This window comes from Molothrus ater, chromosome 3 (assembly GCF_012460135.2).
Source record: "Molothrus ater isolate BHLD 08-10-18 breed brown headed cowbird chromosome 3, BPBGC_Mater_1.1, whole genome shotgun sequence".
NCBI lineage: Eukaryota > Metazoa > Chordata > Aves > Passeriformes > Icteridae > Molothrus > Molothrus ater.
Window position 1 is genome coordinate 93,786,243 of NC_050480.2, and position 25,071 is coordinate 93,811,313.

General features: G+C 38.8%; 1 protein-coding gene across 2 annotated transcripts in view; it reads right to left on the bottom strand.

Moving 5' to 3' along the window:
• Positions 1–14,651, bottom strand: part of SENP6 (SUMO specific peptidase 6) — a 72,075-nt gene extending 57,424 nt beyond the window's left edge. Inside the window, exon 1 of one of the 2 annotated variants that reach the window (XM_036379638.2) lies at positions 14,400–14,651. In XM_036379638.2, coding sequence (XP_036235531.1) covers positions 14,400–14,448 — 49 coding nt within the window. In that variant the 5' untranslated portion in view covers positions 14,449–14,651. The remainder of the gene's footprint in view (positions 1–14,399) is intronic. The other variant, XM_036379639.2, reaches the window with a different exon arrangement.
• Positions 14,652–25,071: the final 10,420 nt, after the last annotated feature.

Below are 25,071 nucleotides of genomic sequence, written 5' to 3' on the forward strand. Positions count from 1 at the left end.
TTCTGAGCCCAAGAAAGTACATGGAATTTAACTAGAGAAGTTACACAGGTGTAGCTGACACATTTCACTGCTTTTTTAAACAACAGTTACATGTAATTTCTAACAAGCCAATTTAAAAAAATCCTGAAAAAATAGTGTGTTTCATTAGGACATTTATGTCATTACTAATCACACCCTGAAGCCATACAGTCTTCTTGTGTAAAACACAATTATCAAATTTTGGATTAGAAAGCAAAATATTAGAAAGGAAAATGTCAGCAAGCAGATCAACACCTTTAAATTACTGTACGTGGACACTGTTTTGTTAACTCCTTCAGCAGGAGTTACTGTCATTCAACAGTTCAAGCAATTCCTAAATGGAAGGAAAATCTTCATAGTGAATATCCATCAAGTAAGAGCAAAATTTTGCAGTTGCAAAAAAAAAGAATCAGTTAAAATTCTGCCTAAAGCAAAAAATGAAAAATGACATACACAGTATTTAGTGTTAGTGTCCAGCAAAAGACATCACCTTGGAAGATGTGCTTTTCTCATGTCTTGTACCTTGTGCCTCTAAGGCAAATCATTCCGTACCAATCTACACTACGACACACTAGAAAAACATCCCTATTTCTTTGTTTTGTATGTGATGCTGGGTTTGCTAAGGCACGTACAAGACAAGAAAGTGACCAAGGCAGTGCCCATAGCTTAACTAAAGGCAAATCATGCCTGACCAATCTGGTGGCCTTCTAGGATGGAATGAATGACAGCAATGGTCAACAAGGAAAGACTGTCTACCTACACTTCTCTAAGGCCTTTAATATGGTTCCACATTATGTCCTTATCTCCAAACTGAAAAGACATGGATGGACTATTTAGTGGGTAAGGAACTGGCTGGATGGATGGAGCCAGCGAACTACAGCCAATGTCCAGGTGGCAGCTGGTGACAAGTGGCATCCTTCAGGTCTCTCCTGACTCTTGGGACTGGTGCTCTTCCATGTCTTCATCAATGACATGGTGAGATCAAGAGCAGCCTCAGCAAGCTGGTAGATGACACCAAGCTGAGTGGTGCAGCTGACACAGTGGAAGGACCTGATGCCATCCAGGGGGGACCTGGACAAACTTGAGAAGTGGGCTTTCCCTTGAAATTCAACAAGCCCAAGAGCAAGGTATTGCACCTGAGTTGGGGAAATCCCAGACATGAGTACAGACTGGGAGAAGAAATCACTGAGAGAAGCCCTTTGGAGAGCACTTGGGTGTTCTCATGGATGAAAAGCTGGATATGAGCCAACAGTGCTCACTGAGAGCCCAGAAGGCCAATTGTATCCTGGGCTGCATAGAAAGCTGAGTGGCCAGCAAGTTGAGGGAGACGACTCTGCCCTCGTGAGACCCCACCTGGAGTACTGCATCCTGCTCTGAGGTCCTCAATGCAAGAAAGACATGGATCTGTTGAGAGTGGGTCCAGAAGAGGACACAAAGATGATCAGAGGGTGAGAGCACCTCTCCAACAAAGACAGGCTGAGAGCGCTGTGATTGTTCAGCATGGACAAGACTTCAAAGACACCTTACTGCAGTCTTGCAGTACCTTAAGTGTCTTATAAAAAGAAGGGAGAGGGATTTTTATATGGACAAGGGGCAGTGGTTTTAAACTGAAAGACGGCAGGTTTGGATTAAATGTACTACAAAGAAATACTTTGCTGGAGGGTGGTGAGGCACTGGAACAGGTTGCCCAGAGAGGCTGTGGATGCCCACCCCTGGAAGTGTTGAAGGCCAGGCTGGATGGGGCCCTGAACAACCTGATCTAGTGAATGGTATCCCTGTCCACAGAAAGGGCACTGGAACTAGATGCTTTTTAAGATCACTTTGACACCTAACAGTTGTATGATTTTCTCAGATCAACTCGCCAAAGGAGTAAGATGCATTTACTGTCCACACAAAGATCAACTTTTCTAGGAAAATAACATTTTCATATATATCACTGATTTGCCAGGACAGCTCCCTTCAACCCCCCAGAACAAAATAGCAGAGACTTCAAGGTCTCTATTGCACACATAGAAACTGTTGTAAGTCTTTTATCTGCTGAAATCTCATCTATTTCTTTGTGTACAAGAACCATTCTAAACACACAATCTAGATCAAACAAAGGTTAGGTTCAGGACCCAGATGCTTTTTCACAAAGACCTGAAGTTTACATTTTTTCCCCAGTTGCTGGTAAAGAAACACTGCAAGCCTCATCTTACAAACGCTTACACCATCACAACTGCAACCAACTTATCAGATACTGCAGTGCTCGCACAGAAAATGTAAATTAATTTAAATGTACTCAGAATCATTGCCTTCATCCAGACTCATATTTAAATAAATGAAAAAGAATGCTTCTAAGCTTTCTAATCTGTTGCTCATTTAGAGTCATCAGATATATTGTTAAGAGGATAGAAGTACTCATAAAACTCTAACACAGAAATATTTTTTGGTTTACTTTCTCCATTGCTTCATTATTCTTCCAGACAGGCTTCTATGCAAAACAGCTTTTTATCTTCCAGCTTTGATACCATCAGCTCTACTATATCAACTGTGTAACCACAGTGAGGTTGCATTTTCACAGTCTGAATTCAGCAGCACTATATGAAGAATTTTACAGGGCCCTCACTCTTCCTAAGAGTTGCCAATTCTCTCGCTCCTGTCCTGCACCCTGCATATGTCAGCACTGACAGAAAAGCTGGGGAAGGAAACTAAGTCAGGCAAGAACCCCTTGAGCAGCAGGGGAGGGGAAAAGCTATTTTTCAACCATATCAGGTCCCTCCTCCTGTTCAACCACACTAACACAGGGCAGCTGTGACAGCACAGCAGAGGTGAGGTCCATCCAGGAACTGAAACTATCATAAGTACTATGGATACCAAGGAAATTTCCATGGAATTGTAGCCTAATCTACATTTATAGGTAGAGATTTAAATATCTAGTGCGTAAGAGATGCTTTAACTTTCCACTCCCTAAATTAGCTGCAGAGGCAAAAAAAAAACCCAAACCAGTCAAAAGCACCTCCAGTAACAGACAGTAATCATAACCTCACAGTAGCTGAGCTATTACATGAAGCAGGGAGTTTAATAATGAAGTTCTATGATACCAGTGTAATGGATATCAAGCACAGACATTCCTTGGCACGTGAAGGGAATTCAATCTCTTAGCTGGCTAACAAAAACACCCACACCCTTCCAAGAACTTGATGTCCACAGAAAACAAATTATAAACACAGAGCATTCATTTCTGGACAAAAGTGTTCATGACCCTGAAAAGCAAAAGCATTTTTGAAAGTTCTGTATTTTAAAGATGGAAATCATCTGCATATTCTGGTAAATGATTGGGTTTTTTTCAGGGCTTGTAAGCACATTGGGCTGCTTACTTTGCAGGTTACTGCACTGATGACAGGACTGAAGGACACAGAACTGCCTAAGTTTGATAATTTGCTGAACTGTTAAATATTTTTTAAGTATTAACAAGGAGTAACAGAGGAGGGTGAAAGGATAGAGCTTTTAAATATGTTAAACATTTTCTTTGTGATGCCTTTGAAAGTTTATCAGGGTAGACAGCAGTGATAACCACACAATGGACAACTAATGCTTCTTCACCTTTTCTACTGATTCTCTCAACAAAGGTGTAGAGGTATCTACCCCACCCAAGAATGGTGCCCTTATGACGACATCAGAAAACAATGCAGAACGACTTCAAGAGGCCTTCCTTGTCTACACCAGCAACAAAAGGAATGCTACAGAAATTTGTGGGCATTTTGTGCTCAATGAGACAGAAACAACCTAATTACAAAAGACATGAAAAAAAAATTAAGAATATGTTCCATTTTTTTGTTATCCTAGATTTCACTGCTAAATTCTGTCGTCTGACTTCACAGTTCCTCACCTCTATCAGCAGAATCTGTGGGAATGCAGTATCACCCATTGTCAAGGAAGATGTGATTAAGGAGCACTTCAGCCAGTTGTACCCAAAGACTGGAAAAACATCACTGCCCTTCAAGAAGGGCAACTTGGATGACTTGGTGAACTACAGGCTAGTCTGCAAAAGACAGAACTTATTCTTTACCACGTGTGTGCTCAAGAGTGGGCCACACTGACCTGAGAGGCAATAGAGACCGGACAAATCCCTGAGCAACCTGCTCTAGCTGGGTCTGGCTTGAACAGGATGTTCCAACCCACCTGAATCCAGCCAACCTCAAGTAAAACCAGTGACTATTCACAGGCACAAAGCATCCCCTGAATCAACTGCACCCCATCACAAAAACCTCCCAAAAGGAGTATGACAGTCACTTTTCTTCTTTTCCCTCTCTGAGTAAGTCTGATTCCCACTCAAACTTCCCACACAAGTAAAATAATTTGAGTAACATCAAAAGCAGGAGCCAACAATAAACAGGGAAGAAAGGAGAAACAAACAATAAACTATTTTTTTCATCTCTAGCATTATGAATTCTTTACTTACCTAAAACCTCTATTGCTAGACTTGGAGATACACCAAAAATTCAGAAATTAGGAAGAAAGTTTTGTTGTTTTTAAGGAAAGTTAAGTCAAAGAGAGGTATATTCCTATTTTATAGATAAAAATAGAGGATAAAAGGTGAGGTTAGCCTAAGAACAATTTCTGAACTGCCAATTCACTCTCAAAATATGAAAAAATATATAAAGCTAACAAGCCATTTTGAGGAAGATAGCAGTTGAACAAGAATTCCAGAATACACTTTCTGTGGCAAATCAGTATATTACATAATCACAGATGATCTCAAATTCTGAACACTGGAATAGTTTTAGAAGATGAGCAAAACACAGCATGAAACCTTACAGTATATTATGCATGTGATTTGCACACTTTGTTATGCACCATGGGATCCATCTTCACATAAAACCTAAGCTTGTGCAACTGAGAATACAGCAGCACTAAACAAATGGCAATCTATTTTTAGAAAGTGCTGAAAGGCAGTTACATACAGAGTAAGATTAATAACCTAGCCAAACTACCTGGAAATTAGGCAACTGACACTTGGAGAAGGTTTCCATGTTTGCTGCAGAAATTGGAACATCAGGTTGAAATAAAGCACTGTATCTTACATACCAAGAGAAGGAAGAAAAAAAGAATTTGTACTATTTAATTCTTCTGGTTTTATCCTGTAAAGTTTCATAGATGATATCAGATAGATGCTCTTCCCTTTATAAAAACATACAGAAATTGAAAGTCCAGAAATGTTCCACAATCTCTGCAAGAACTTAACTTGCACACACAGGACAGAAGAATCACAGAATGGTATTGGTTGGAAGGGACCTTAAAAATCATGTATTGCCAGCCCTGCTGCCATGACCAGTGGGGAGACATTCAACTAGACCAGTTCACTCAGAGCCCCATCCAGCACTTCCACAAGAAATGTTTATTCCATAAGAAGGAACTCTAAATGTAATTGAAGTAGAAAAAAAGAGCAAGACACCTCTTTGAGGTTGTCAATTGTTCAAAATTCACATGAAATAGCAAAGAAAGCATACAAGGAAAATGCTCAACAATCTCAATTAACCTCAAAAATTTGGTCACATGAAAAAAGGACATTTCAGAAAATAATCGAGTAGGGAAAGGATGATGAAAGAGTTAGTTAAACTATGTGGCAAGAAAAAAAACTTGCATTTGCCCTTCTGTAAAGGCTAAATACCTGGAGTTTTCTCCAATTTTTAGAGACACTGGCAAGCTTTCATACCCATACAAGGCAGCAATCAGCTGAGGTGGATTTCTAATATGGTTGAAAAGGAATAGACTAGCTCCATCAACACTTCTCCCCACGCCAAAGATTAGTTTTCTGTCAATTCAGTTCCTCCAGGCAAGCTGCCATAAGCCAGTGAAGTGCCAGTGTTGAGTGCAGCACAGCTGGAGCTCGCTGTCTCTGGGAGGGGCAGCAGCTCTGTCCCTCTGAGGAGCACCCGGCAGTGGGCCTGCCTGTGCTGTCGACTGCAGGCACAATTCCTTGCATGGCCCCCACACACAGGGACTTCTATGACTCTGCAAATCCATATACAGTTTAGATCTTTGTACATTATGTCTCTTGAAAAAAAAAACAAACAGAGAAATGCAACACAAATATAGGCAACAGCCTTCTGATCAGACTAGATACACTATTTACTTTAACTCCCTTTGCAATTGGCAATCATCAATGCAGCAAGGTGTGACATAATGCAACTGGAGTACTGCATTAAGATCACGGAAATCTTTGTAATGGAAGTACAAAACTTCTCCAGACCTAACAGCAATGCGTTTAAGGAGCACTGAAAACTGATAACTATGTCACAGTATACTAAGATCCACTAAGTAGGCTTTATTTTTTAAAAAGCTAAAAAAAATCACTTTAACATCCCATGAAAAGCAAACGTTTTCTCAGTAACTATTCATAAAAGCAACAGAAATGAAGATGGGCTATCAAACCATTTTTAATAAAATAACACATGCCAGCTCACTAATTGAACCTAGTTATAAAACTACTTTTCAAGAAACAGCACTCCAAAGACAGCTAAGCCAAAACACAGAACTTGTTAAGCGACCATCCTGCAGTCAGAGTTTCAGCCACTTCTATCCAAGGAAACTCCTGCTTACCTTGATCTCTAAGTTGTTTCTACAGAGCCTTTCTTACCCCTAATGAGCAGTGCCTTTTTCATCTAACATAGGCTTTGCTACATGACAAAGAACTTTTTACTTTATCAATGACAGGTAGTTATTTGTAGTATTTATCAAGATTCAGCTACAACATACCTGCCTTATGGCAGAGCTATAAAATCTCCATTGAAGCTTTACTGTCCCAGGGCCAGGTATATGCAATCACGATGACGTGGGCCAGCACAGTCCCAAAGTTCACTTTTGGGAGTTTACTCCCAATTGTAAAGGATCCTTAAATTGTTTCTTAAGCAGTAAGCCTTGGTAGAAATAAAATTACAACACACTCTAGTAAACATTTCTACAAGCGAGCCTCAGAAATTACAAAGGCAATTGTAAATATGAAACCTAACATCGACAGCATAGTTCAAATTCTCATCTAATGGGCTCTTGAATAATCTTTCTGTTAGACTGTCGTATTAAATTCTGTCATCAGCAGGATACTCATATTTTGCTAAATGAGCCATAAAAATTGTACATGTCAAACAAATACAACATTATATCCTATGACATTAATAAAAATACATCAGTAGAATGAATTTTAGTACAAATGAAACAACTGTATGACATTGAATAAAAACATACTCATAAAATAAATATTTTGCAGCTGTTTCTTACAGACATAAATTTCTAAGATTACATATTATTAATCATGTCATAGAGTAATATGTTTAACCACACCAAAGAGTATTATTGGTATTTTTCATTCCTAAAACATTGCTGTGGCAAGTCTTCTAATAAAAATAAGCAAACAAACAAAATCTCAGAGTTATGAGCAGGGAGACTTTGCTCCAGCTCATATGGTCTGAAAACAAACAAACAAAAAACCAGGAGGGCTTAACACAGAGTTTTGAATCATCATTGCTCTTTATCTATAATCACTCAAGATTAACTCAAAGAAAGATACCCCAAAGTCTTTCACTCCAAATTCTTCTTTCATAGGAATTACTGGGACACACACGCAGAAATGTTTCCTTGCCTCATGCAGCACTTACATCCCTTGTCTGTTAACAAAAACTTTTTAAAGGCCTGCCGACCAACCTGGGAAGAAATAACCACAGGCTGTTAATTTATTCCCTCCAGTCTCCAACCTTCACCATAACCTTGTTCTTCACAGAAGATAACCTGTTATTTAAAATAGTTGTGTTTCCTTGGGCAGAATAAAGCTGCTCTCACACTAAAATACCTATTACAAAGTTGAAGCTATGTAATACACCTTAGCCTGACATAACAGATCACCAGGCAGAGATGGAACAGGAAACATCCGATTCTTCTCACATGAGAAGAGAGGCTGTACGCTCTCCCCCATCCAAGCCATTGTCCCGCATCTACCAGTTACCTTTCAATGAGCAAATTCAACAGAAGTTTGGCAAAGTGCCAACCTGGCAAGACAGAACAGAGCAAGTTCAACCTCTCTGGCAAGAAAGAGGTTAAGTTTCCAGGGTGGTGGAGAGTACATGCAGCTCTGCTTCCAAACTGGAATCACACCCACTAACCTGACATTCAAACACCAATTCTGACTTAAGGTCATCTTAACCTGAAAAGGTCATCTTAACCTGAAAATATTAGGCATTAAGCATCCTAGGCTGCTAAACACAGAAACAGAAGTTAGGAATACATCCTTTTAAAAATTAAATGTGTAAGATAAAGCTGCCAACAAATTTAATTCTATATAATAAGAAAGATAATAATATTCTACTAATGCCTTAATTTTCTTCATAGAAAGTAAGTACAGAGCATTAGACAAATTTCAATCTATGTGAAACTATCACTACCTTATAAAACTGAAACAAAGTAAGTGCCAAAACATTGGCCAAAAGAAAGGAACTTAACACATGTGCTCCCCTCATTCCCAATGTAACTGCCTTTTAGAACTGCCAAGATAAGAGAATTACATTTGTCCTTTTTCCCCAAACCCAGATTTGTTCCTGGTTTCTCTACAATATCCTCCACCACAACAGCTCCATTTCTGTTTGGTTTCTCAGCCTCCTGCAGCATCTTAAGCTATCCTGCACACTCTTCCATTCCTTTCTTTGCAGCACACACAGGTGAAGGTATTTGCTGTCCTGTGCCCCAAGTCCTCTCGCTGCCCTGACCCCTGACTGCTCAGCCACGGAAGGAACAAACACCAGTGAGCAGCAAACTGAACCATGCTCAGGCAACACTGAAACCTTCGCTTCAGGCATACTAATTTTGACTTCCCTGCTTAATAGAGTGAGCAAATTTCACAGAACTTCTGTATTTTTACCTGTAAGGTAAATTGGTAAAAAAAATTACCTTACACCTCTGTAAATAAGAGGGGTTTAAGTTTTGGAAAAATGGAAGTTATGCTACTATGTTTGTTACTTTTAAGAAAGCACTAGCCAAGGACACTGGAGGGTGGTAAGGCACTTGCAGAGGTTGCCGAGGGGGTTGTGAATGCACCAACTCTGAAGCGTTCAGGGCCAGGTTAGATGGGGCCTCGAGCAATTTGGTCTAGCGGAAGGTGTCTCTTCCTATGGCCAGGGGTTGGAAATAAGTGATCCTGTTACTGGGAAGGAAGGAGGCAAAATTATGAGATGACTCAAAAAACCTTCATATTCTTACAAAGCAATATTTAAAAGTGGCAAGTTCAGTGGCTATTCTCATATTATAGGATCTGCTACAACACAAAACACCTTGGTACTCCTCAATTATGAGACAAAGATAAAACTATAGACTAGGTGAAGTCTGATACTGCACCAAAACCCATGTGCAGTCTTCCAGAAACAACAGTAATAAAAGCCAAAGTTGCTATTGAAACCATTAAAATAAATAATCTATTTTGTTTTATCCTTGTACATAAAACAAGAAGGGAAAGACTAAACAGGCTCTAACTTTTTTCTGAGGAAAGAGTAGTGCTTTATTACCAAATCCAAGAGCCAGAAAATAGTGGATGAGGCACCCCAAACAAGACAGTTACACCAGAAGTTTCTATGTCCCACTTTGAGAAAACTTATAGAGCAGGAGTTACTTAGGAAAAACTACCAAATACTAATGCCTCCACAATGAAAACCAGAAAATTGTGCACAGATACTTTACTTCAGAAAGCTCAGGACAAGCCTGGGCTCCTAGAATCCTGTCTCAAAATTAAGGAGGTGATGATGTGGAAGAGGACTGGGACACAGGCTTTTTTTACCTTAGAAGGTGCTCCCAAGCATATTGCAACATATGTTATAGAGCAGTAATAGATAAATTAGGTTTATTTTTACAATCTTTCTGCATACTTTAAGAAGCACTCCACCTTTCCTAATATTTCATGCCACCTATCACCCCAATTAGTCTGGCATGTATTAAAAAATAAGACAGTAAGAAATGTTTTCAATTTTACTTTGTTGAGGAACAGTTCTCAATAAGTGAGTTTCATTCATAGAAAACAACCTGTTACTCAAGTCAGAAGGTTTCCTATTCTGAAAACCACTGGACAGGACAGTTGAACATTCTTCAAGTCTAAGAAGATGGATGTGCAGTGCAGGAAAAAAAATCTGAATGTGTCAAAGGACTGGGATATAGAGACAAGCTATGGAAGTCACAACCTTCACCCTTTGTCATTTAAAAAAAACAGTCTCAAGAAAAAAAGGAACAAGCTGTCTGGACATTAATGGGACAGATGCAAACCAGAGAAGAATTCAACAGGATAAAGCAGGAGTCCATATAGACACAGAAGATCAATGATACCTGAAACAACTCTTCCCCACATTTTCAAGCTAATCACAATCTCCATTAGATCACAAACAAAGCACCACAGACTTATTAGAGACAATTGCAACAATTAATAATTGATTTTCACTGTTAAGATAAAAATAAAGAGAAGAGTCTTGCAGGTAGAAATGTTTCAAGTGTTCTACCTGAATATAAATTCCACTCTAATTCCTCCTAATTTGTATTATTCCAGCCAGAGATTTCACAGTACGATTAAAAACAGAAACAAAAAAAGAGAGGAGGGGCTTACCACCACTTCAAAAGGTAAGTAAGTCTGTAACTCTACACTAATACACAAAAGCTGCATGTTTCTGTACCACCCCAGAATCTCAGCTACTCTTAAGAAAAGACATAAGTCTACAACTCTTGCTTTGGTGAAGACAAATCTTTATATGTGAACTGAAAGAAGAATAAAGCAGTCTTCTGGAGTCTTCTGGCAGTCAACTGTGAAGTTTATACTACTGCTGCTAACAGGTAAACCACATAGTTTTGTTTACTGTTATTACGAAACCTGTAGCCAAGAAATAGGAATGAAAATTGAGCAAATTCCTGCCACGACTGCACTGAAATATCTCAACAGCTCTAATGCTAGGGACTGGCAACATTCCTTAGAAAGGAGAGCCTCAAAAAGAAAATTCAATACTGGTTCTCAGCATCACTACTGTAATCACCAGGAGACTGAAATCAATGATAAGAAAGAATGCTACATTTCTCCCTTCTTCTGGAAAATATTTTGAAGTTTACCTATTATCTACTGCATAGACATAGGTAAACTTTAAATTTCATGTTGGAAAAGAGAAATTACAATTTCCTTGCAATTCAGTAATAGTGAAGGAGTCAGAAAACAAGAGTTCCTGCAATTTTTCTCCAAGGTTATGATCAACAGTACTCTCCATTCCCATATATTTAACATGCCTCCTACCTTAAGTCCAAATGAGGTTGCCTACCATTCTTTATATTTTAGACGTGACTATCAATTAAAAAACACAAGAACTGTTGCAGACAGTTCACTAAACTTCTCCTCCTCCACATCAGGAAAGAATTCCCATGTAAGAGAAATACTTTGTTAGTGCAATTTCTGCATGTTCAGCCCTTAACTTGAAACATCACTTTAAAAAAGCAAATTCAGAACAGTTTTACTAATTTCACTTGCATCTAGATTAAATAACAAAGATAGAGTACTTTCCACACTTCTAACAGTCCTGGCACTTCAAGTGAAGTAATCATGCAGGCCCCGTATATCCACATATATGTGATCAACTATTATTACTGCTTCAGAATGGTAAAAAATGCAGCTTTAAAGAGTCCATTATAGTCCTAGGGATCTTTTTCACATTTCCATTAAACAGTCTATATAATACAGTATAAAAAAATTATGCACATTAGATACAAAGAACTGGACAAAAAACATGAATCACTATGAATCACTATGTTCAAGAATGGTATTACCAGAAAGGCAACAAATCAATCATTCAAGGAACACCCTTCCAGAAAGACCATTTTGTTTTTACTGGAGAGTAGAATAATAAAAATGTTAAGAGGAAGCACTTTTACACTAGAATGACAGACGTATTTCTTCATAGTAACATCTGTTACACTAAATGAAAGAAAAGCAGTATCTCACTGGACACATGGAATCAAAACCAAAATTCTGAACAACTGTGATACTGAAAAGTAATTTATTTCACTTAACTGTGAATTTATCTTGAGTCTGACTGATAGTCAACGTATAACCAGCACAGTGTCCCTTAGACTAAGCTGAACCGATGATAGAGCTGACATCCATGTTGCCCAGACTTCTTCTATTGTGCAGGGATGGACAGAGGAGTCCTGCCCCTCCCCTTTGCCAGTCTTTCAGAAAACACCTCTGAAAACATTAAGTAAACAATTTTTTGTTGTTGCTTACACAGCCTTCTAAGGACTCCCTGAAACATACACTCAGACAAGTTATAGATACAGCTCTTGGCTCATGTATTAATAACCATCATCCAGCAATAGAAGTTGCCATATTTCCTACTCTGCACACTTCAATCCCCTTTTTGTCCCCACTATAGTTGTTGCACAAATCTGGCACTCTTTTGCTTGCCTAGCCTTAGGGTAATGGTGCTCCTAGGTAACATCATTAGGTTGATCTAATATGCTACCTTTCCAGACTGCAGATTGACAAAAATCTCATGTATATATATGTATTTATAGATTTTTCTATGCCTGTACTTTTTCTATAAATATCTCTAATAAGTACTTATCAAATAACATCTGAAAGTCTTTTCCCTTTGCTTCAAATCAGTACAGATTTTACCAGCTCTTACTAAATCTGCCCAATTGTGACTGTCCCATTTGGACTTGGGCCACCCCCATAAATTTTTTGTCAGCACCATATACACTAGATTTTCTTCACATGTGGCTGAACTCTTAGGGTTTCTATCACCTCACCAGTCCTAAAATGAACATGTCCCCAAACAATGGGGAAACACAAAACCAGCTGATAACTCAGTTCACCCATTGTAGAACATTGAAGCTTCAAATGGAGATGCTTCCTGTATTGTATTGCTCCTGCTGTTGGAACGAGAACTCGCAAGCAAAAAAGTGTGAATATTGCATATGAAATGCATATTCTCTTAGCCACCAGGCAGCAAATACTCAAGGTGCACATAGAAGAGAGTGACTAGTCATCACCTTGACACTTTTACCTGTCTGCACAAACCTCACCACAGTTTGTGGAGACTTCAAGAAAAAAATGGGGTGTCTGCATTTCACCACCAAATCCTTTAAAGGAATAAGGGAGGTACTGTGACAGCTGTTATTACCCAGAGTTTCTGAACATCAAAATTCCAGATTAATTATTCAAAACAACAAGCAGTACTTTGTTCACACAGTACATCTATTCCAGAATATCTTGTAATAAAAAGCCAATATCCAACATCCTGCAGCAAGAGAAAATCTGCAAGAGGTTATGTTCTGTGCAATACAGGTACTGCAAATCTCCCATGCTAAACTTATTTCTGACTTGAAAAACTCTGCTTATGAGGAATACTTCATTTCATTAATTTTTCTTTGTTATCATTGCGGTAATTTGGCATTATTTACCAGACTACTGGTCCATGCCATCAGGACATGTGCTTATAGCAATTTTGCAAGACTACAGCAGTAATTTTTTGATGTATCAATGAAACTGTAAAGACTCAACAGTTTAAAAATATCCCCATTTCAGGAGGCTTTTTGCAGTATAATTGAAAGCTTTATAATGATAAACAAAAAACCCCTCGAGACACCAAAACCGTGTAACAAAAAAAAAAAAAAAAAAAGAAAAAAAAAGGAAAAAAAAAGAAAAAAAAAGAGTCAGGGCTTTACAAATGCAAAAGGTTTCTTTCAAATGCACGTAATAACGCTCATCCTCCCCTTCGTATCACAATTATAAGCCATTACCCCCCTCACAAAATTAAACTCAGTCCCAAACCTTTACAGGAGCCTTTTAGGAGCAGGCGAAGACTTATTTTATGGTGGGGGCAAAGATTTCGGGCTAGGCCGGGGCCTGGGAGCGGGCTGAGGGCAGGGCAATGCAGCCCCGGCCTCCCTCTCACCCAGCGCTAACCCTGCCCGCCGCCCCCAGCCCAGCGCCCGCCGAGCCGCGGCGGAGTCCGGCCGCTGCACCGAGCCCGGGCTGCTCTCGGCGCTGCCCCGACAAAGGAAAGAAACACCGCACTCCCGACGTCTCGGAACAGTAAAAGAGAGAAAGAAGGAAAAAAGAAAAACGAACCAAATCGCCCTCACTAAGCTCTCCCTGAAAAGCAGGTCTCTTTTCACCAGACCTAGCCACGGCAGCCACCCTTCCCCCACCACGAAGCCACCTCTCATTGTCGTCGCACCCAAAGGGGACCCATAACCCCCACCCCCCACCCCATATGAACTCACACGCCCGCCTCCCCCATTTCCCAGTTTGTGCCGTGCCCCTTTACTGGTCGCCAGAAGGGAAACGCGGCTCGCGGGCCACATTTCCCTCCTCGCAGCCTTGCACGCACCTTCCAGAAACAAGCTGTCTCTGCAGCCGCCGCCGCCGCCACCGGCCATCTTCCCGCTGCCGCGCAGCGCTCCCTCACTCCATCGCCCAGCGCGGCGGCGGGGCCCGGCCCTTCCCCCGGCCTGCCCGCCCCCACTGCGGAAGGCTGGGTGGCTGACCCGCAACGGCGGCACTACCGCCGAGGCCCGGCCCTCTCCCGCTGCCGGGCCGCGCTGCCTTCCGGCCCCCGCGCAGGAGGAAGCGGCGGCAGCACGCCCGCTCCTCCCTCAGCGCGCCCGCCGCCGGCACCCGCGAGCGGCCGCAGCCGGGCCCGTTGGCGCCCGTCGGGGCAGGCGGGCCGGGCCCAGACTCCGCCGCACGCGCCCCCGAGAGCGCGGGAGGGCGAGGGCTCGGAGCGCGCCGCCGCCGCCGCCGCCGCTGTGCTCCGGGAACGGCGCTGGCCTGCCCGGTCCGCCGCTCGTCCGCCGCGGGAGCCGCCGGCTCTCCCGGCCCCGGGACCATAAAATGGCCGCAGCAACGTTGCGCCCCGCAGTACCTCGGGCTCTCCCGCTCCCTCCTCCATCAGCCTGGAGGCAGCAGCTTTCGGGAGACCAGGAGGTGGCTCGGGTAAAATGAATGAAGTTAGAGGAGTGCCGGAGTCCATGGCGGAGCGCTGCGGCCCGCCGGCCTCTCACCTCCCTCAAGCTCGGGGGAAAGGTCTTCGCAAAATTCAAAGATTACTTTTAATCTTAAAATCTTCTGTGGCCTGATCGTATTCAAATCCACAAGTTGGATTTTGTAAAACGTACAGCGTTGCCACGCCAACTAAAGTGAAATTGCAAGTCATGGCCTTAGGCACGTTTGACTTTTAGCTTGTATGATTTTACATTTTAAAAAGCTTTCCCGTGAGGCCGAAATACAAAAAAAAAAAAAAAAAAAAAAAACCAAAACCCCAAAACATACATCCTTTAAAAATTAAAAGTTAGTTTATGGCATTCTATAGCTAGGGAAAACCAGATACTCCTTTCTTCGACTGGTTTTTTTCAATGTGGGATTCTATTGATTCCCTCTCCCCTCCAACTTTACTGTAGATTTGGGGAATTCTCATGTCTAAAGTACCTGGTTCCCAACATTTCTAATCCCAGAAAAGTTATCTTCCAAAAATGCTCGAACTGAAGACTTGTTTGTAGACTGAAATCCTAAATTAGGTAAATTAAACCGCCTAGTGCATATAATGATTAAAGGCTAGAAAGAGGAAAATTGTTGTTTTCCTTTAAGTCTTCTAAATTTGAGGGTTTTTTTCCTGAATGCACCTAGCATGTTTAAAATACTTCCAAGAGTGCTCAGTTTTTATGCAATGGAGAGGCAAAAAGTGATCTGGAAGCCAACAGGAGATGTCAGACTGCTCCCCAAGTGCTAGGTCACACCACCAGAGCTTGCAAGTTTAGAAGGAATCCCAAAAGCTGTAACACCACTGGTAAATCTACGAATCTCAGTCTTCAAAATCTCCTTAGAAAAAAAAGGCTTCCTGAAAGAGAGATCACAAACTATCCTTGTTTCATTAGTAATGAGGTTAATGGGAAACAATTAGGAGAAATTGGTCCCAGCTAATTACAGAGAAACCAAGAAAATCATCTGTTCAATAGAAACCTAATAGTTAAAAAAGAAAAAAAAAATTTAGAATCTGATTTTTAAAAATACTGTCTTGTATCTCAGAGGGGCATTGTCCAGTTAAAGGATTTACTGCTGAGGTTACAGCATTAATCCACCAAAACAAGTTCTTATTGATAGTTGATACTAGACTGATCCAGGTCTACACAATTCTACACAACTTTTTAAAAACTAAGGATTTAGAGTTATGAATTATTTGAATAAATGTTTAATGCGCAGTAGTGGATTCATTGATCAAGGTATCAAATACAGCTTCAGAGTTTTAGTGAACTGAGATGCAGTGTGGATTAAAATACCCTTTTAAAGTAGAAAGGATAAGGGACTAAATTATCAGTGTTAATCTAGGTGCATGGTTGATTTTGGACTTTTTGACTAATAATTCGACATATACTTTTTTATGGAAAAGACCTGCCCAGAATCACATCTCATTGCACTGTTCTTTTTTCCTTTATTTTGAAGCTCTTCAAGGATGCAAGAGGGTAGAATCTAGTCAAAACTCTTATTAATTAAATTTTTATTAGTAGTCTATTCTCAACCTTAGAGTGGTTTGTTTTTTCATTTGAGAACTATTTGTGAGGGAATGCAATACTGAGAGCACTCAATTCTTACAAAATCTTTTCAGATCCTCTTAACTTCGCCTGGAACCAGAAGATTTTCTTCATGTAACAGAATGAACAATGAGAAAGAGAAAGTTAGTGTTCTCCTTCCTGCTGAGGGAAATCTTACAGAATTTGCTGAGTTTTCTTTCTCTCTGAAGGAAGAATTCAATTGTGTTCACAGAATAAGAGCCCAGGGATGACATGCATCAGGTCATTGCTTCCTGGCCTTTGGGATGACATGCATCAGGTCATTGCTTCCTGGCCTTTAGCATCCCCTAGAAGTTGACCAGTCCCACTGTGGGTAGTTGACAAACACAGGATAGTGTAAGATCCAGAATTTACAAACACTTGCCTGTCTCAGCTCTGTTGGCACAGCTCTGTGTAGGGTGGAAAGCTCATTACTGCATTAGAGAGTGATGAAGAATTTTTGTCTCTTCTTAGAAATCTATTTTTTCCTTTTCTTCCCACAATGAAAAAGATATTATTAATTAATGTGGCTTAGATGATTCAGTACTGAAAATTACTTTACAGAAACTGAAAAGTTTTTTTTTCTTTGTATTTCTGATTCTTTCCAGTTACTTCTTGTTTCCTCTATGTTTTTGTAAGGTTAGCCAAGATAATGGGGGTAGCTATTTCCTAGAAACACTAGTTCTTGCTTAAGGAATAAAATGGAATTGGGATTGCTGTTTTACATCTTCTGTTGTGGTAATGTACATTGCTTAGTTTTCTGTACTGGTATAAAAATTGAATATAGATATTTAAGGGAATTTATAGGCACATTGAATTTATTTTTGTTATTTACAACCCATGAACTTGCTCAATAGACTATAAGTAACTTATTTAACACTCCAAATTTTCAGGAAGTTAGTTTGAAGTGAAGTTAGTTTTCACTGTTTTTCGTTGTTGTTCTTAGAACTGTTTCTTGAACATGTTAATGAAACACAGTCTGTGTTCTCAGCTTTAAAATCTGTCCTCATGCATGTCCTCTTCTTGCTGTCCTCATGACCTGCTGCCTAGTTTTTTTCCTTAGCATTTTCAAAGTGAAATCCGATGTATTTCTTGCATTACAATATTTTGTTATTAAAGTTAGTGCTTTAATTTCAGGGCTTGTCTCGTACTATTCCAGGATAGCTGGCATACTGCAGGTATCTCTTCAGGAATGTTTCCAGAGGCAAGAGTACTATTCATCTGAGTGCTAGGACTACAGTGATACATCAGGATGTGGAAAAGGTTTTTTGTTTAACTGTGGTATCAAAAGATAGATTGTCAAGTAGGTAGTAAATAACTAAGAACTGCTTAAGATCATTGGGATTTTGTCTAAACTATTTTCCTAATTCTTTCCTTGAAGGAGACCTGTTTTTTGAATCTCACCAACTTAGCTCAAAACTGAACTTGGTGCTGTTGGAAAATAACCATAATAAACAAAGTATCATTTAACTATCTTTTGCATTTGGTCATTATTGCATTAGAACTATTCAAAGAGAAACAGTTTTGCTTTAAATCTGCAAGTTCTCTTACGGACAGTGAGATAAAGCAACTTGCTGGGCTAAAAACATAACAACTAATTAAGCATCAAAGTGAGTTTTATAGGTATAAAAGATTGATTGAGTCAAATGCCAACATTGTTATCTACAACATAGCATGAGATATTACTTTTGGAAATAAAAATTTCATTTTGCAGGGTTGGGCTACATTTGGAAGGTCATTTTTTATAGAGAAAAAAAACTTAGAGAATTTGTTGCACAGTCCAGAACCATTACTTCATTTACATCTCGAAATAGAAAAATAATTATGATCAATAAGGAAAAATAAAACATTATAAAGGAGAATGATTTCAAATATATGCATGAAATGATGCTATAGAAGAAATAGCCAGTTATAAATCAAATATGTTCTGTTGGAAAAATAGGGGGCAATCTTTCATATTTTAATCATGGTAAATGTACATTAAATCTTTGAGGCAACAATTTATCTTTAACTAACAAAAGACTAAAATGTTGATCATTTTCTAAGTGTTAAAAGGGGAGCATATAAAAGGCTCGAGAAAAATACATTAGATTTTAGACACATAGAATATACTTTCCAGTGTATATTCAAAATGTCTAACTTGCTTTATCATATCTTCTCTAAGTTTCCTGTAGCAACAGTGTTGTAACTTTTAGTTTTTTCTGGTGTTTTTATGGTGATGGTCTAAGGGAAATAGGGTTTTGCCAACAGACTGATGAAATACATTTATTGATTGCATTTCAACTTTAAGATTAGGCAAGAGCATAAATTTTTTCTTTGTCTTTCAGTGTAACTCTTCCATTATTTTACTGATAAGAGCAGAAGTTCTTTCTGATTTAAAAGGATATAAAATGTTTCATTTGTCATCCTAAATAGCATGGCATAACCACAATGTCATCTTTCATCTACTAACAAAAAAAATGTATCTACAGCACAAAAATGCTAAAATCAAAGAGTATGCATTGAGAAAAATAAAATAATAGACATTTTTCTACAATAAAAGTTAAGCATAAGTAATAAAGACATAGCAAGGCTTAAACTGTTACTTAAGGGATGTCAGGCATCCAAAAACATCCAGCATACAAAACATACATTTATGCACTGGGTCAGATATTGTCTCTCTAATCTCTTGCTTTTCAAATCAATGGGAAATATGTCTTAAGTCAACTTCCAAAGTATGTTTAAACACATTTAATAGATACTGAAACTCCTTTTGTATGAAGTTTTACAGAAGTCATTCTCATGATAATTTGTGGAGAGAAGTACAGGTTAATTGCCAGCTAGCAGAACTTGTAGATGGCCTTCCTTTAAAATTGTCTCACCATTAGAAAGAGAAACTGTTTTGTAGCTGGTATCTTTGGAGATCATTTGTCAATAACCATTGGCTTTAAGAACTTTGTTACTAGAGATGGCTTATTTAAACCAAATGCATGTAGTAAATAGAAAATATCTAATTGATATATTGATATATTTCAGCTGGCTCACACCTCTTAGAGGAGGATCACCTTTTCCCTGGCTGTTTCATTAGATGCCTATGTGTCTGGAGCTTTAAGAATACTTGTGCCTCAAAGCAATTAAGGCAATCTTTTAGGAAAAGTTTTTACATGTTTCATATGGGATACTTTTGTATATATTGGAATCATGCTTCTAAAAATAAACTAAACTCCTAAAATGGCAAATATTAACCTGTACACATACATGCAAAAATACATTCTAAAGCAAAGAAAAAGGTGACATTTCTGTACCTATGAACATGGCCCATGGGGTTGTAGCAATCATAATGAAAGCAGAGGTGAAAAAAATCACAGCATCCTCCCTGTTCTCAATTTGCATGACTTACTCCCTTACTGCTCATGCTGCTGGTGAAGACACCAGGTTTGTTTCTTGCAAATTCCCCTTCTAATCAGAAGAACTTCTGAAACCTCTTTCTTAATGTGTGTAGGAGTTCAGAGGTCTGGGCTGGGAAGATGGATGTGCTCCTGTCAGTGCACTGTACTGCTTAAGTTCTGTACTGGCTCAGTCTCATCTGGGAAGTGGAGCCAGTTAAAGCTTACATAACAATAACCATACTGCAAGTAATAGAATCCACATAATGCAGGATTTGAAAGAGATAAAGGGATAATTTCATGTGTCTTTCTGCCTAGATTTATGACTTAAAATGTCACTAGTATATGCCCTTAAAAGTCTCAGTTTAAGATTGATCTTCAGTCTCCAGATAGTATACTAGAACAGGGGGAGTGGGGAATGTCCATATTAACCTAAACAATCTTTTCTAGGAATAGCTTTCTTCTTCTTCAGTTAGAATTCACTGTGCACTTTTTAGTAACCTCTCTATACTGTGAGATTGCTGTAGTGTATCTCATCCTTTTCTACAGGTCCTTCAGTCTTCTTTTATTTATTATTTTCAATCTCACTGGAGTCTCTTTAACTTGTCTGTATTTGAAGGTGGGGCATTCAAATCAGAATGCGGTACTAATGTAGCTCTCTCTGAAACTGAATAGAGTGGAATGACTACTGTCTCCTACTTCTGACATACTGCAATTCCTTCAATATATCCTAAAATATTTTTCAACAAAACCACAGATCATGGTCAGTCTGTAACCTAGCATAAACCCTCCATCCTTTATTGTAGTGTTGTTCCCTAGCAGCTGTATCTCAATTTGTATCACTTCATTTGATTTCTCCATCTAAAGTGTCTGATTTTCTACATTTCTTTGCTGCATATCATCTTGTTGGTTTAAATAATTTCTTTTAATTCTAATCCTGTCCTTTACCCCTTGTTAGGTGCTTGCAGTACTTGTGCTCTGACAGTGAAAATAGTAGAATTACATCTAGGATAAACCTGTGTAGGATAAGCCTGTGTAGGATCAAGTGCCTCTCTCAGACTGTCAGGGAAGCACACTGAAAGTGCATTTTTCCAGCTTTTTTCCTGGTTCAGTTTTAAGAAGTCATACACAACAGTTAATATCTTACTGGAGTCAATATCACCTGCTTTCTTCTCTCCCTATTGATTCTACATGCCAGCTATTCCGAAGAAGATGGACAGAGCTGTAGCATGACATCAGAGCTTTGCAGTCTCTCTCAGGAGACTGGAATGCAAGTTCCAGAGATCTGTAAGAAGACATTTACATCTGTGTAGAAGTCCAGAGTGTTTGATCTTCTCAGTGTTTCTCCTCAAGATGAGAATGGCCTTCTGAGACATTATTTCCCTCTGTTAGAAGGATGTGGATGTCTACTGCTATTTTTGAAGATGTCATTTACATTCTTTAATGAAGTTATATCCTAACAGCACCAGTCCACATGAAATGCTGGTATACATGCATTGTCAAATGCCAGCTGTGCTTGGAAGTCTCAGACAAGATGAAGTTTTCTCCAGAATTATAACTCAATTAGCCCCTATGAAATAAGATGCAAGAAGTATTTGTGGTGTAGAGTGTTGCCCTGATGCACTCTGTAGAGAACCTTGATTGATGTTAAGCAGTATGAGCCCTGAGACAGAGCGGGTTAAAGAAATTAAGAGTTACCTTTGTGGGCCAAAAGTTATACTGTATAAGGACATCTTAGTGGGAGGGGAAGTTCTAACTCACAGTGACTTGTGAGATCTGTGGTATTTGTTAACAAGCTGTACCAATTTGTAAAGTGGCCTATCATAAGCATTTGTTTTAACTTTAAGGATTCTCCAAGTCTTTATGCTCTTTGATAAATGACGATGTCAGTCATTAAGTGTCTGTCTTTGATTCATTCCAGGCATGTATAATCCTCATCATTAGCTGCCTGTATAAAAACAAGATGAATCTGGTTACTCTTGGTGTGTTATTCCTAATGGATACCATTAGGTCCTGTTCCTCTTCAAGGAGATAGAGCTGTTAAAAGTCGGAGGCTAAGAAGCTGAGAGATAGTTGGGGCCAGGGAGTGGCTGCTGCCACTGTGAGTCCTGGCTCAAATCCTTGGAGCCCCCTAAAATAACACAGTCATTCACATTAAAATATCAGTAGTATTGCTGTTGGTTTCATCAAAAGCTAAGGGGAACTTAACTACTGTGAGCATAACTGTTATGTGACTGGCCTGCAGACTTTTACAGGAGTGGTTTATGCTGTGTTTGGTGTTATTGACCGTTTTACGCTAAAAATGCTTGAGAGTCACTTGAGCAGTTACTTGTCTTTTCTGGGAGCCTGAGGTCACATCAGCTTGCAAGCATATTGTGAACATATGTAAGCATATTACTCAGACTGTTTAGTGCTCAGAAGAAAGATAATGCTCCTTTTCATGTTATGAAGACATTAATCTCTCTTTTTGAGAAAACCTTGTAAGTTGTGATTTAATTTGCTTACTTTAATACATGGAACTCTTTAAATTTGTGTGAAAATAATCTAGATCACAAATACTGTTTTCTTTATTTTCAAACAAAATAAAGATAGAAAAACAAAACAGTTTCAATCAGTTTGAAGATACATGTATTTTGACCTAGGGTCTATGGTTGCTAAAACAATGTGAAACTTTTAACAGGCTGTTTAAATTATGGTTACCATATGAGAACATTAAAGTGGAGCTGACCTATTATTAATGTCTGTACTGTTTGTTGCCTGGTAGTATAGAAATTAAATGTATTGGTTTTCAGCATAGAAAAGTTTTAAAGTGCTGTATCAGTTTTCATCATAAAAATTCCAGACTCTGTACCATCCATAAAGATGAATAAAGATTGTAATCATTCTAGGGAAAATTCAGCAAGTTAAATATAATCTTCTTAAGAATAGATAATGTAATTTAAAGAAAAGAAACCTAAATTTTATTCGTGACCCACAACTAGTTTTACAAGAGGAAAATCATCATTAAAATCATCATCATGACACTTGAAATGTCCTGTGAAGAAATTCAGTGTTGTAAACTGTTTCTAGTTTGTAGAATGAATGAAATTTTGTTGTTTTCATACAGCAGAAGATTTTAAGATGCTTTGGAACAATATATATGCTATCTATATAGCATCTATATCTATATCTATCTATATCTATATTTGTAGTATTGATTAACAATATTTTCATAATTTGGGGGTATTTTGAGTTATATTACTATCCTAATTAGTTTATTTTACAGCAAAATGTCAGCTACCATTTTCTTCTCCCCAACAGACAGACTCAACCTTGTTTTCAGAATCTCTTTATCCACTTTCCTCCCTGTGGCTTCCGCACTAAATGCAGTCCTTCAACTTCTGTCACTAGCTCATTCTTCCCTTCACTCAGTCTCCCCTAAAATCCTTTCCTCTGGCTCTTTCCTTTCATTCAGTTTCTGTTTTGAGCTTCTTTCCATCCAATCTCTCCATACCAAAATCCCTCCCATGCCTCCAACAGACTTCTCCCAATCCTTTTTGTCCCACAATTGCCACCTCATTCTTGCCTTTTGTTGTGGTTCCCTCCCACTGCTGCTTCTACTATATTAGTTTGTTAGGATCCATGGTCCATATTCAGTAATGGAGGATAGTGTTATCTGAGATTTAGCTAGATGACTAAAAAGAAAATCTTGCCCTTATTTCTTGAGAATATTTTCCTCAATGCCATGACTCAGTTTAGTAATAAAACAAATTCTTCTCTTATGTATTAGCTGACACATGTAATTCTGTTCGTTAAAATGTTGCATATGTACATGTAAGACTGAAACAGCATGCAAAACAAATTTCATACTCAGTGCAAAGAAGCTCAACCAAAACATAATTAATGCAACACAATGTTTGAGATTTTAAGCCAACAAAAGCCAGACCATTTAGAGCTAAGGTTCCCATAGCAACCTTATTCTGTCTCCTCCTGTGTCTGTGTGATAGGGTCTTTTTTTTACATGACCACATATTGCTAGAGAATGGGCTGTATTATTCCATAAATAGAACATCAGTTTAATAGGTGAGTTAACTGCACAAGGTTTTGTCAAATTCTGTGTCTTCAAAGGAAGTTATATCATTGTGGGTTGTAGAGCTACTGTACATATATAAATACTAGAAAAAAAATTATGTAAGCTGCAACATGTTGTTACAACATCATTAACATAAATCCTGCCTGTAAGTGAATTTTTGGCATGTTTTTAGTTTTTTCCCAGCTATCTATTTGCCTGTGTATAATGGCTAAATAATTATGGGAAGAAAATTGTTGGTATTTCTTAAAAAATAATATAAGGAGACTGACCAATTATAAGTAATTATATTTCAGGGTAGGCAGCTACATAGAATCATGTGGAATTCAAAAGGGGTAGACTTCAGGGCCTTGAAATCATTGCATTTAACTGTAAGCACTTAAAAAATGGGGCCAAAGTTGTATGTACACCTCACAATTTCTCTACAATTTAGGGAGGTGGAAGAGTGTCTCCAAACAATGATCCAGTCCTGAGGTGTGATCTACCCTCTGCCTGTTTACTCCACTGACCATACAGTAGGCCCAGAGATACCAGTTGAGATTCCTTCCTTGCCTAATTTGTTGCTCCAAATCAGATAAATCCAAGTTATGTTGTCCAACAAAAAGAAGTGAGATTTTCAGATAATTCTGAGTATCTAATGTGTCTTTTGGGTTAGATCCAGGAGTCCCCCCAGACCTGCACTGATACCAATGTCTAATCAATGATTTCACTTGATAATACAGATATGTTCTGGATTAAATAGGATAACACAGACCACCTCTTTTGAGCAGATACAAAACAGTACTTTGATTATTCCAGGTTTACATTGACTGCAGAAAGACAAATTATACCTTATTTGACCTAGTATTGAAGTGTGCAGATAATAACACCTTATTTATGTATAAAGACTATTGGAAGAACTCAAATTCGTTTATGTGTGTATTTGAACCAGCAGAGACAGTTAACATTGATTCCACTCTCTACATTTTTCAGCTGTGAGATTTTTGATACAAGACTGTCTCAGAGAACATGGAAATGTATTTT